The sequence below is a fragment of the Xiphophorus couchianus genome, chromosome 5 (assembly GCF_001444195.1).
Source record: "Xiphophorus couchianus chromosome 5, X_couchianus-1.0, whole genome shotgun sequence".
Lineage (NCBI taxonomy): Eukaryota > Metazoa > Chordata > Actinopteri > Cyprinodontiformes > Poeciliidae > Xiphophorus > Xiphophorus couchianus.
In genome coordinates, this window is record NC_040232.1 from 19,465,689 (window position 1) to 19,478,668 (window position 12,980).

General features: G+C 41.4%; 1 protein-coding gene across 2 annotated transcripts; it reads left to right on the top strand.

Moving 5' to 3' along the window:
• The first annotated feature begins 592 nt into the window (after positions 1-592).
• Positions 593-8,675, top strand: pcdh18a (protocadherin 18a). Of its 2 annotated transcripts, none has more exons than XM_028018714.1 (4): positions 593-3,495; positions 4,130-4,218; positions 4,804-4,976; positions 6,943-8,675. In XM_028018714.1, the coding sequence occupies exons 1-4, from the start codon at positions 1,024-1,026 to the stop codon at positions 7,761-7,763; spliced, it is 3,555 nt and encodes a 1,184-aa protein (XP_027874515.1). In that variant the 5' UTR covers positions 593-1,023; the 3' UTR covers positions 7,764-8,675. The 2 variants fall into 2 exon arrangements, with proteins under 2 accessions (XP_027874515.1, XP_027874516.1); XM_028018715.1 differs by having other exon boundaries at positions 595-3,495; positions 4,163-4,218.
• The last annotated feature ends 4,305 nt before the right edge of the window (positions 8,676-12,980 follow it).

Below are 12,980 nucleotides of genomic sequence, written 5' to 3' on the forward strand. Positions count from 1 at the left end.
AAAGATACTTCAGTCAGTGTGTCCACTACAAAGTTCCTGTGCATGAAAAAGGGAGGTAGTCAGCCACTTCAAAGAGCGGAAGAAGAAAGAAAAAAAACAGAGAAGGTGAGATGCTTTAATGACGAGACAGCAAGTGCTTAAGTCACTGTGTAGGAGTGGGCGCACAGCAGCTTGTTCCTGCTGAAATATTATGTTTTAAAAGGTGTATTAAGACTTGAATGCGGCGTGCAACAATGCATATAACTAAGAGGTATGTCTGATGAGGATTTAAAATAACTGCGTCTCCATCATTTTTGGAGAGGGAGAGAGAATCATAAATATGCCTATGTAAATGATTTATAGTGATAAAAATAACTCAAAAGGAGGATTCTTGGATATCTTTCTTTCTTTCTTGGATTTATCTCCCGATCCATAATCGTTCATCGTAAAAGTTGCAAGAATTAACCTATCCAAGGCGGGGTTTCCACCCACTTTCCCCTCCTTTCTTGCGCCTCCTTTCCCTCCTTCTTTGGATATCAAGTAGCCACCAGCCAGCTTTTGGTTTAAAAAAAATCGTTTGTCTTTACTGGGGGATGTCATAAAAAAGAAGGGGGAGTAGAAGCAGAAGTGCGGCAAGAAAATTTGAGGCGGGATCTTTCGTTCTTTCCTCTTTCTTTTGGATAAAGTCTGTGCGGAGGCAAGCTCAAACGGAGAGAGGGAGCGGAAGAGAGCGCACGGCGCACAGATGCAAGGAGGAGAGGGAGAGAGACGCGCAAATTTCCAGTGGTACACTGCCTGGATACACGCAACAAAAACTCTGACTGATAAGAGAGGATGGTTGTGAGGAGAATCAGATGAGTTTATGGGACCTGGCAAAAAAAAAAAAAATTAAATCAGTCTTTATTTAACTGCTGCGTGTTTTTGGAGTAAAAGCAATGCAGTTGCTGATTGAGCGGCCAGAGCATTTCTTAAGTTAAAGGTGGCACTGATCTTTTTTTTTTTTTTTTTTGTAGCCATTTTTCCAGCAGGACTAGCAAGTAGAAAATGACGGGACTCTTTTTAACAAGAATGCTGAGAGTTGCCACGGTTTTTGTGCTGGCGGCGCAGCACATTACCGGCAAGACGCTGAAATATCAGATCTTCGAGGAGCAGAAGGTTGGCACTGTAATCGCCCGCTTGAGAGACGACGTCGCGGATGTTTTGGCAAAACTTCCCAGCTCGGTGTCTTTGCGCTTCAGAGCGATGCAACGGGGGAGCTCCTCTTTCCTTACTGTGCGTGAGCAGGACGGAGAGATCAGCATCAGGACCAAAATCGACCGCGAGAAACTCTGCGAGAAGAATCTTAACTGTTCCATCCAGTTCGACGTCCTGACGCTCCCCACCGAGCACCTCCAGTTGTTTCACGTCGAAGTGGAAGTGCTGGACATTAACGACAACGCGCCGCATTTCGCCCGAGCCCTAATCCCCATCGAGATCTCAGAAAGTGCGGCCATTGGAGCGCGCATCCCCCTGGACAGCGCCACAGACCCCGATGTCGGTGAGAATTCCTTATACACTTACGCACTAGAGCCAAATAACAACTTCAAGATAGACGTGCAATCTAGGAGCGACGGAGTTAAGTATGCCGAGCTGGTGGTACTTAGGGAGCTGGACCGGGAGGTGCGCTCCAGCTACGAACTTCAGTACACAGCCTCTGACAGGGGCGTTCCCCCAAGAACAGGATCGACCCTTCTCAGAATCAGCATAGCTGACTCTAATGACAACAGTCCGGTTTTTGAGAAGTCCTCCTATGTTATAAATCTCCCTGAAAACTCACCTGTTGGCACTCTGCTTATTGATCTGAACGCCACGGACGCGGATGACGGCACAAATGCTAAAATCGCATACTCATTTAGCAATCACGTGTCTCCTAAAATTATAGAGACGTTCAAAATTAACACCGACAGCGGTCACCTGACCCTCATCAAGCGTGTTGACTATGAGACAGTAAATTCTTATGACATTGACGTGCAAGCTCAAGACATGGGTCCAAACTCCATGCCTGCTCACTGCAAGATCTTGGTCAAAGTGGTAGATGTGAATGATAACAAACCAGACATCAGTATTAATTTTCCCTCTCAGGGAAATGGAGATGCAGCTTATGTGTCTGAGGCATCTCCGCTGGACACATTTGTTGCTTTGGTAAGAGTGGAAGACTTGGATTCTGGGTTAAATGGAGAAGTGGAGTGTAAACTTCATGGTCAAGGTTATTTCAAACTGCAGAAAACCTATGAGAACAACTATATGATCTTGACCAATGTGTCCCTGGACAGAGAAAAGAGGTCAGAGTTCAGCCTGACTGTTGTGGCTGAGGACAGGGGGACCCCGAGTCTCTCCACAGTCAAACACTTCACAGTGCATGTTACAGACGAAAATGACAACCCGCCACGCTTTGAGAAGGGACGATATGAGATCTCCAAATCGGAAAACAATGCCCCTGGAGCGTACCTGACATCTATCACAGCCACTGACCCTGACTTGGATGTAAATGGACAGGTGAGCTACGCCATCTTGGAAAACTTCATTCATGGAAGTTCCATTTCCACTTACGTCACTATAGACCCCTCTAACGGTGCCATCTATGCTCTGCGCACATTTGACCGGGAGGAGGTGAATAATATATCCTTCGTTGTGCAAGCCAAAGACGCAGGTAAACCTCCACTTACCAGCAACTCTACTGTTGTTCTGAACATTCTGGATGAAAATGATAACCCTCCAGTCATTGTGGTTCCACAGTTGTGGAATTTTTCAGCAGACATTCGTGCTTCAAAGTTCACAGAGGCTGGACGTTTAGTGACGGTGGTCAGAGCGACAGATCGTGACACAGGAGTCAATGCTGAGCTCATCTGCTCTATTGTCAGTGGCAATGAAGAAGGGTACTTTGTTATTGAGCCAAGAACATGCAAGATCCAAGCCAACACCAGCCTAGAGAACTTCCCACATGAGCATGCTGAGCTTACTGTGTTGGTCAGAGATCAGGGAACTGAGAGTCTTAGTGCCAAGGCAGTTCTAAAAATCAACCTCCAGGAGAACATGAAAAACCATGTGCAGCCAGTGGACCAGGGGGGTTCTCCGATCAATAGATCCAAAATTATCATCATCATATTGGGAGTAATCGTTGGCAAGCTCCTGGTCATCATGGTGGCCTTTGTCACCCGCTATAACAGGGAAAAGAAAGAGGCGAGACACTCTTACAACTGCCGGGTGGCTGAGTCCACCCACCAGCACAACCCAAAGAAACCTTCACGCCAAATTCACAAAGGTGACATCACCCTGGTGCCCACAGTGAACGGCACCCTCCCCATCAGGGCCCACCACCGCTCACCATCAACCACACCTCCAATGGACCGGGCCCAGATGGGGGTTCCACAGAACCATCACAGCCGCCAATCTCTTAATAGCCTGGTGACCATCTCGTCCAATCACATCCCGGAGAGCTTTGCCCTGGAAATGGCACACGCAACTCCACCAGTGGAGGTAAGCATGAGCAGACACACATTCCTCAAGTTCCTCTGAATTATTTCTAATGCGATTCATTAGTCCTAAATTTTCTCTGTATTTCACCCACACCCTCTCTCTCTCACTCTGTCTCTCTCTCACTTGCACACACACACACACACACACACACACACCAAACACCACCCTTTCTACTCCTCCACATACAGCTATCTCTGAGCAAATTAAGTCATCTCCAAATGTGACAGTGACTTAATCAAAAGTGCCCTGTAGTTCAGACTGACTCTCATTAAAACTGATGATGATTATAGATGCCTTTGTCTTTACCTTGTTTACACCCTGTTACCATTACCTCCATCATTACCATGACTGAACTCCCAGTCATGTGCTTCCATGTTCACGTAGTCTCATCGCACTTCTGGTACCCCGTTATTAATTTTTTCTCATTTTAATGTCATCCATTTTGTTTCACCCATTTTAAGTAGCCTCTCCATCATCCATTTTGTGTTTACTCAACCATTATTTTGTCTTCTGTCTTGTCTCTTGCTCCCCCCACTCCCATCTTCAATGTCCCATTTTTTATTCATCTTTCCCCTTTTCTTTTTGTTTGCTTTATTTTTTTTTTCTTTGCTTTGTCATTTTTTTGGGGATGTAGCAAGTCTCACAGCTTCTGTCCATGCTTCATCAGGGCCAGTACCAGCCCAGACCCAGTTTCCGTGGCAACAAATACTCCCGCAGCTACAGGTAATTTACCCCAATCCCCCAGTCCTCCTCGCCCTTTTTTTCCTGAAAAGATTATCCTTTGTTTACTTTCCAAACCACTTATTCCTCATTGTGTAGTTGAATTTCACTTGTCAGTGGATCTGTTGCGTGATTTTATGATTTGTTAGTGTTTTTTCCCACATTCGAATTGTTATCACACCAGTTTCATTCAGTCTAAAGGAATGCAACTCATTTGTCTGAGAACAATTTCCATGTATTCGTCATTGAAACCAGGCTGTGGTTATAAAAGTCCACATCCATCAGAACTTTCACCATAATATCCCCTTATAACATCTAAGTGATAGATTTAGTGATGCCCCTGGTGGCTGCTGTAAAAGATTTAACGACGGGATCTACCTGCAATGTAGAATTTATGGGCCAAACCTTGTCTTGTGATTTGACATATTGCAGAAGCAGCTTCAAGTCTGATATGATAGATCTTGTCTCCTCTGCAGGCAGACTGATTCATCCAGCTTTCCATGTGCACTGAAACATAAACTTGCATCATTGATTTTCAAACAGCACTATGCTGTTTACAAACCATCTCACTGTGGTTTCTGTTCCTAGGTACGCATTACAGGACATGGACAAGTTCAGCCTGAAGGACAGTGGCCGTGGGGACAGTGAGGCGGGGGACAGTGACTGCGAGATGGGGCGGGAATCCCCCGTGGACAGGCTGCTGCTGGGGGAGGGGTTTTCTGACCTAATGCACCTCGAAATGCACCACCGACTCCACCCAGGTGAGTTTTTTTCTACATTCCCTTTCTGCCTGAAATGCCTCATCAGCTGGTGCTACACTGCAGCACTTTTTTCTATTTCCTCCACTTTTTGCACCTTTCTCAACATGACTTGGCACCAGTCAGTTCCCTCACATCCCCGACACCTTCTGTGGCAGTGTCTCAGCTGTCACCTCTCGTTTTAGAGGATTATCACACTTTACTTAAATCTGTTCTGTAAAACCTGTCATTTTGCAATTCCTAAATTGCTCTAATCCACTTGAAGTAAACTCAAGGGGATGTTGGGACTTAACATTTCCACAACTGATCTTTTTTTTTCTCTTCACTCCCAATTTGAAAGAATATGAAACTGACCTAAGCAAGCCATCTGTGAGAGAGCTCCCAGCTCATCCAGTCTAATACCTATCTGACAAATTTCAGCACCATGGACAGTATCAAGTCTAAGCTTATTATTTGTCTTTACACCTGCTGTTACGGCCTCTAAATTCACCCTGTTGCAGACACAATCTCCATTGTACACTGCCCCATTCTTCCACACAACCCTCATTTCCACGCTCGTTATCACACTGAGAGAGGGCACAGCGTGCTGGCTGTTTGTGCTTGTGCAGTTGTGTCTGTGTGTTATCTGCCCCTAAGATAGAGTCGTGTCTGTAAAATCCTCCCCGGAGCGGAGATGAGTCGCCTGTCACTCATCGGTATGCGTCTCAGGGAGCTGTTTTTTTCCCCTCCCTTCACTCTTTTCTTTTTCCTGTTCCCCTTTTTTCTCTTGGTGAGTGACAGTGGTGCGCTTTCATGTCTGAACTGAGGAGAATTCATAGTAATTGCTTTTAGAATGATGTTATTCTCTCCCTCTCCCACTTCCTAGGTCCCTCTCTCCTACTCTCTCTTGCTTGCCCAAAAGCTCCTTCACATTTCACTGTCTTTCCTCTGTAGTCGTTAATGTATTCTAAGGCTTTATTGAGATGGATAAGGGAAGAGATGGTGGACTTGACCATTCTTTATCACCTTATCTCTCCCTTTGAGAAAGACTTGGAAGTGTTGCAGTTACTCCCCCCACCCCCCTCCAACTGCTGTCTTTTCTCTAATTAAGCAATAAATAAAATAGACATAAGAATATGAGCTGATAGTGAGGGTTACCACTGTTTTTCTTCGATGTAATTATCTTTACAGTATAAACAATTTTCAGGTCAATTTTTTTACCAAGAGTTTACCTACGGACTAACTTGTCAAATATACCTGAGTATAATATTGCATACACAAATCCATTTTCTACACAAATTGTGAATTTTAAAGTTACAATCCATGGTAATATATAATTTATTTGTCACTATTAAGTTATTTTGTTAAACCATCAGTTTTTTAAACTACCTACTTACTACTCATTTACTATAACATGTTTTAAACGAGTTTTCAGTTTGCTTGGCTATCTTAGGATTTATTCTGGCACATGGTGATATTCAACTACAAATATTACAAAATAGTTCCTAAGATTTTCTTCATTGTGCCTAAATATTAAAGTTGCTACACAACTACATTTATACATTTATATTGGTATGTGTAATGCAAATCAAATCAAGAAAAGATTCTTGCATTTTTTACTTTTTTTTACTCGTTTTTTCATTGAGAACCTGCCATAGTTTTGTTACCAATTACCACTAGAATTTCATCAGAAAAGCATATATTTATATATGTATTCTCAGGTTTAAATTAAAATATGGTCATGTAACTAAAAATATTTTTGAGCTTTTATTATACTGACGGAAAATGGCAATTTTTTTTCAAATATGACAAAGTTTGCTCAAAGCAATACATATCTACATATTTATCTGAGTTGTTTGCAGTCCTGTCACAAAATGTTAGATGTCATGAAAATTTCCCAGCACATTATCTGAACTTTAGCTTGACACTGTCTTTTTTTCTTGTTTTTGTTTGTTCATTTTTCTGTTTATTTATTTATTTTTTACTTTAGCTACGAGACTGTGCACGGATGAATGCCGCATCTTGGGACACTCTGACCAATGCTGGATGCCCCCCGTCTCCTCACCTGCATCATCCGCAGACTACCGAAACAACATGTACATCCCCGGAGAAGAGTCCTCCCAGCCACCCCAGCTAGATGATGATGAGTCTTCGGTGGACTCAGAGAATCGCAAGAGTTTCTCCACATTTGGCAAGGAGTCTGGGAATGAAGAGCTAGATCTCAGTGGAGGAGGAGGAGGAGGGGGAGGAGGCGATGCAGCTGGGGGAGGGGCTGGATCCCTCCTCACAGAGATGAACTCTGTATTCCAGCGACTCCTACCCCCCAACATAGACTCATACACTGAGTGCACTGAAACAAGCCCACCCTCATCCTCATCAACAACAGAGAGGGCAAGCAGTCGTGGTGGCAACATTGCAGGTAACTACAGTAACAACGCTGTTCCTCAAGACAGCCGTAGAGGTTTGCTCCCTGGCGGTAAGGGTCCTGCTTACCCTCCTGGTGTAGCTGCATGGGCTGCTAATACACACTATTTAAATCCAGGGAACACATCTGTGGTGAACAACCATGTTTCCTCCTCTCCCTCTTCCTGTTCATCCTCCACCTCCACAAATGGACAACCACCACACCTGAAATGGCTGCCAGCCATGGAGGAAATCCCAGAGAATTACGAAGAGGATGACTTTGATGGTGTCTTCCATCAGGGTCACCAAAGCAGCAAGCGCAGGGACAGTCGCCATGAGGCCGGCATTGATACTAGCGAGCTGGCCCAGGAGATCAACAAACTGCTGCAGGATGTCAGACAGAACTGAAGAGGGGGGAAACAAAGAAGGCCATGAAAGATTTCACTACTTTTGGTACATTCTTGTTTATTGTGCCAAGCTAAAACTGTATAATGACAGGTTTCATTGACTGCTTGTCAGCTGCTTGTTTGTGGTACCAGAGTTTCTCTTCGCCTCAGTGATGAAGACTTGCAGAAAACGTAAGACATGGCTCTGAAATTCTGAAGCATTGAAAGCAAGAACTCAAAGAGCCAATTGTTCAAAAGTTGCTTGAATGAGCGTTTCCAAATGAATATCCACTGAAAAAAAGTATCCTTTCTTCATTTGCAATGTTTACTGCAGCGTGAACAGACTTGGAGAAACCAACTGTTGTGTGAACTAAGTTTTTGATTCTACAGTATACAATATTGTATAGTGTGTCTGTGGAAAAGGCAAACTCACTTGAATATTGTGCCATGTCCTCTGTTTGTTATTATGGAATGTAACTGTACAATTTGACCTTTGTATTTCAAAAATACACTCTTTTTTACTTCTATATATTTATATGTGTCGATGTATGTATGTACAGAAAAAGGAAACAAATGTCTATTTTTTATATTTGTCACTGCATGTCTTAATATCTTTTATTGTGTCCCTGTGTCCTTTGCCCTTTCTATTTTGTAAAAAAAATGTATTTAATTTTGGTTTTTGAAGGCGCGTTTTGTGTGTGTGTGGACGTGTGTGGGTGTGTGTGTGTGAATGTGAATATTAAAATCCTAATTATTCAATACAGTTCCATGTTGGAAGTGATTCTGTATGGTAACACTGTGACCAGTGGGTGATAAATAAAGTGGAGGGAGATTCATAACAAGGTTAAATTGAAAAAAAAAAATTTTTTTTTTTTAGTGCCTAACATATCTTTGTCGTGTGTATGTTTTATTAAATTAAACCTTTATGATTTTATTGGTTTGCCATGCTTTCACTTACCATTCTGTCTCTTAGCACCCCCTAATGCTCAGCCTTAAAACTGCAGCAATTTTACTGTGCGTAATCTGTACAGCCTAACCTTCTTCAGACCCTCATAGTATTATTTTCACATGCATGTCTCAGCTAATCAACATAACATTAACTGTGAAATGACTCCCAAATGATCTCTTTAAATTAAACTACATTTTATCATTAATTTAATTTCATAGCAGGAGTTCTCAGTTTCTCTCGTTGAGAAAGCATCACACTTATACTAAGTAGTCTATGCTTGGCAAATGAACAGCATCTGATGATGACTGCACATGATGAGAAAATGAAAGCATGATATTGTGCAACAAAGTCATAGGGACCCAAAATGCAATTAACAGCACACAAGTAGTGAGCCTCCCTGCTCTCCTGCTCACTCTGCTTGTGATTACGAAGGCTTATCTTTGCTTAATACACTTAACACTGCTCAGGCTATGTGCACATAGAGGGAAATGTACAACTTTAAGCTGTAAGGAAATTAACCCAGTGAGGCGTGGCTTCAATAAGGTAAAGTTTAGAATTTGCCTACATGCAAATACAACCGCGAGGTCGGGCAGGCATCTGTTGCGTGTTGTGCACCTCCAGAACAAGAGAGCACACATGAAAACATCTCGCTGTCTGCAATCCGTCTGTGGGTGCACCAAACATGCTTGAAAGGACTTGATAATGAGCTCATTTGTCTTCATCATTAAGTAGTTCAAGCTTCAATGAGCAACAAGCATTAGCTTTGAGAGTGAGAGAAAATAGAGTATGCTAGGTACTAAACTATTTCGGCCTCATTTTATTACTTTGGATATTTAAGTATCAAAATACCCTAATTTTTAGTATTATGGGTGACTTAATGTCTTCTGCTGTACAATTAAATCTCTAGGTCTTAAGTCTTTCTCTATTGTTTCCCCCCCTAAATGTCAATGGTTTAATTGGTCAGTTCATTAGGTAAAAGTGATAAGATGTGTAACAAAACACTGTTAAGCTAAGACTGCTAATAGAGGGTAAGATGACTTTACAAGCTTTACTCACTCAAACTCTTTTACAAACTACTGCTGGTGATGCTTGCTCTTCTTTGAGTGGTACAAAGAGGACGTTTTAGTAAATCATTTCAATGTGAATATGAACCAAACTAGATGTGACAATGAGCTAGTAAGTCATTAACAGACTCACTTTTAATGACAAAAGTGAGTATGTTTTATTCAAGTTACTATCGTTAAAAGATATTCACTTTTATCTTTACAAGATAAAAGTGAGTATCACACAATAATTTTTTATTTAATCTCTTAACTGTCACGTTCAAAATGCTTACATGTTGTCTAATTGGTCTTTGATGACACCGGTGTCCTCATGACAGTTAAGAGTTTTAAACAGATAATACTCAAAATGGAAGTGAAGTGAATAATATGCTGTCCAATAAAAAGTAAAACAGATAATGTGCTTGGGAGGGACAGAGAAGTTGAAGACCTTGGAGGACTTCGCTGTCCACCTCAGTGTTTACGTTGCTATCTTGGTTTGTATGGTTGGAGTTGATGAGAAGCAATCGTCTTTTCCCTGTTTTAAAACATGCAATGTAAATAGATCCAAATATCAGCATGGCATTGTGCTTGTTATAAAGAGTTTTAAAACCACTGCTTTGCTGTACTTTTTTAACATCTTGGTAAACTCAGTATGTATTAGATAAATCTTTTTATCTAATCTGATTTCTACTTGCCAATTCTTAACACCAACATGTTATTTGCAGTGTGATGTGTTCTCTGCATTTTTAATCTCTAAGAATATGAAAGTACCACGAGTCCTCTTTAATTTCTGAAATTCTAAAAAGCTATTTAATGAAGCAGAATAACAGAAGTTATGTTGTGTGTTCTGTTTCAAAATGAGATTGGCAGCCTATGATGGATGATTTTTGGCAATGAGACATTTTTTGGCATAGGGTAATGGTGTGTGTAATGGAAAAGAAAGAAGACTACACACACGGGGAAGGAACTAGCAGAACCATTTATTACTACTCAAGTAGTTAATTTTACACAAAATATCAACCCCAGCTTGTTATTGTCCCGGTAAATCCACCAATAAATAGTTTGTCAGTCTCACTTGCTTTTTCATTCACACCCCAAAACCTCCTCTCCTCTATTTTCTCTCACCCCGTCTGCATTCCCACATATCTCACTTTCATCTTCTGGCTATTTCTGTCTGTTCATCTGTCTGTTTGATACACACATGCACACCCACCCATAAATATCCCCCTTCACACATAGGCAAGCACACACACCCAAACACACACACACACACACACACACACACACACACACACCCCTCCCAATCTCAGCAGCGGCATCCTAGGCTCATATCACATCTCCAAGTCCCCACAGACATTAGAATTTGTAATGCTTTTCTGTGATTCATCTCATCCTGTTATTCTATGAATCCTCAGTAATCATAAGGCCTGTTTTTTTACTAATTGTTTTCCTCACATCACCTTGATAAAAGCATTAAAACACACATTTTCTGATGCATCTTTCTTTTAAGACAAGCTTCAAAATATTGACAAGCAGCTCCCACATGCCCCGTTGCGTGCTGAGTTGATTTACTGATTTTTTTACTATGACAGGAAATTAAGAGGGTGTGGCGTTTGTGTTACATGCACTTATTGGGTTGGCTGACCTGAAATCAGCTTTTCATCTGAAGTCAAAAACAGTACTCTGACCCACAGCACAGGTCTGCTGGCCCATGGTGGAGAAACAGGATATTGGACAGCCTGTAATATAAACAGAGAGAACAAGTCAGGGTGACACAAAACAGCCAGGATGGAATGCTTTATCTTGTTCAAGGTACTTCTTGTACAGATATTTTGATCAGGTGGTTCACATAAAAAAATAAATAAATAAACATCATTGGCTGTGTTACTGTGAGGAGAACAACATAGACCAGTCTTAGAAGGAAGAAATTGTTTTCTGTCATTCTAGCCATTGCCAATTAGGGAAAAGTATTAAAGAAAAAGATAAATAAATGACTGATGTAAATTCAGCAGCACCCACTTTCTGAAATCAAAAAGCAGTTGCTTAATATTATTATTTATAATGTACTGAGGAAAGTTTATTTTTGTCCCGTATCAAGTAATGTAATAAATGATCACACGCATTTAAAAAGCCTTCATAATCACATTTAAATCCATAAACTCTGTGAAAATTATGTACATATATATGTAATAATTCAACATCTAATTTAATATAAAAACAAATGACCATAATGAATACTCAGCATAACTCTGAATGTATGTGTTTTTGCTATGTTAGTACAATATCAGGGTGTATTTGTCCAGAAGATGGCACTGTGGGACCTATATATATCAACAAGAAGCAGATAGCAAGCTTTCAAGCCAGCCCTCAATCCTCAGCCTCACATTTGGACATGGCCTGCAGAAGACTTGTAGAGTGAGGTGGGAAGTGCTAAGCCTGAGTAATTTTGTCACTCTAATTGCATATTGGTTCATGCATCTACAGTTTGCCCTCTTTGATTTTGTTCAGGAAGGAATTGTGAGATATTAATTCTCTTCATTTATTTATTTATTTTCCAAGAGAGAGAAAGAGAAAGTGGATGAGTGCTTCCACTCATTGTCGTGCCGGGAAGTGTGCATGTGAAAGATTGTAAGTGTGAATATGTGTGGAGATAAGCTGGTGCAGTGTGTTCTGCATGTGCTTCTGCGTGTTGGCGTGCATATGTGTGTGAATGGTTGTGTTTGCAGTACTCTCTGCCTCTAATAAATATCCCCATCCAGCGTGCCATTTAGAATTGGAGTGTAGCCAGATGCATGCGCTCTCCCTTACCTCGTCTCCCGCTCTCTCTTTGTACAATTGGATTAGTTTAGAGTGATATGGACTACAGACAGAATCTCGCTGCTGCAGCCAGTTACTTGGCCCAGCGCCACATCATACAGATACATGCACATAGACAAGAATGCTACATATAAACGCATAACATCCCACTATTGTCACTAAACCCAGAGGGTGAGCTAGCTGTTGAGATATGCAGATGGGTTAATTACTGCATATGTACAGTCACAGTGGTTCATGTGAGCCTGTGTGTGACAGCACTGAATTAAAGTAAGACATTTTTTTGTCCAGGGTTTTGATTTTCTGTCCTGGCCTAGATATTTAGCATCCGAAAGTTAACGTGTATTAGGTACACACTTGACCGTTTTAACTAAGTAAATCAGAAAGGGTGAAATCAAGTGTCATATCACTTCTGAAATTTAATATTACTTTA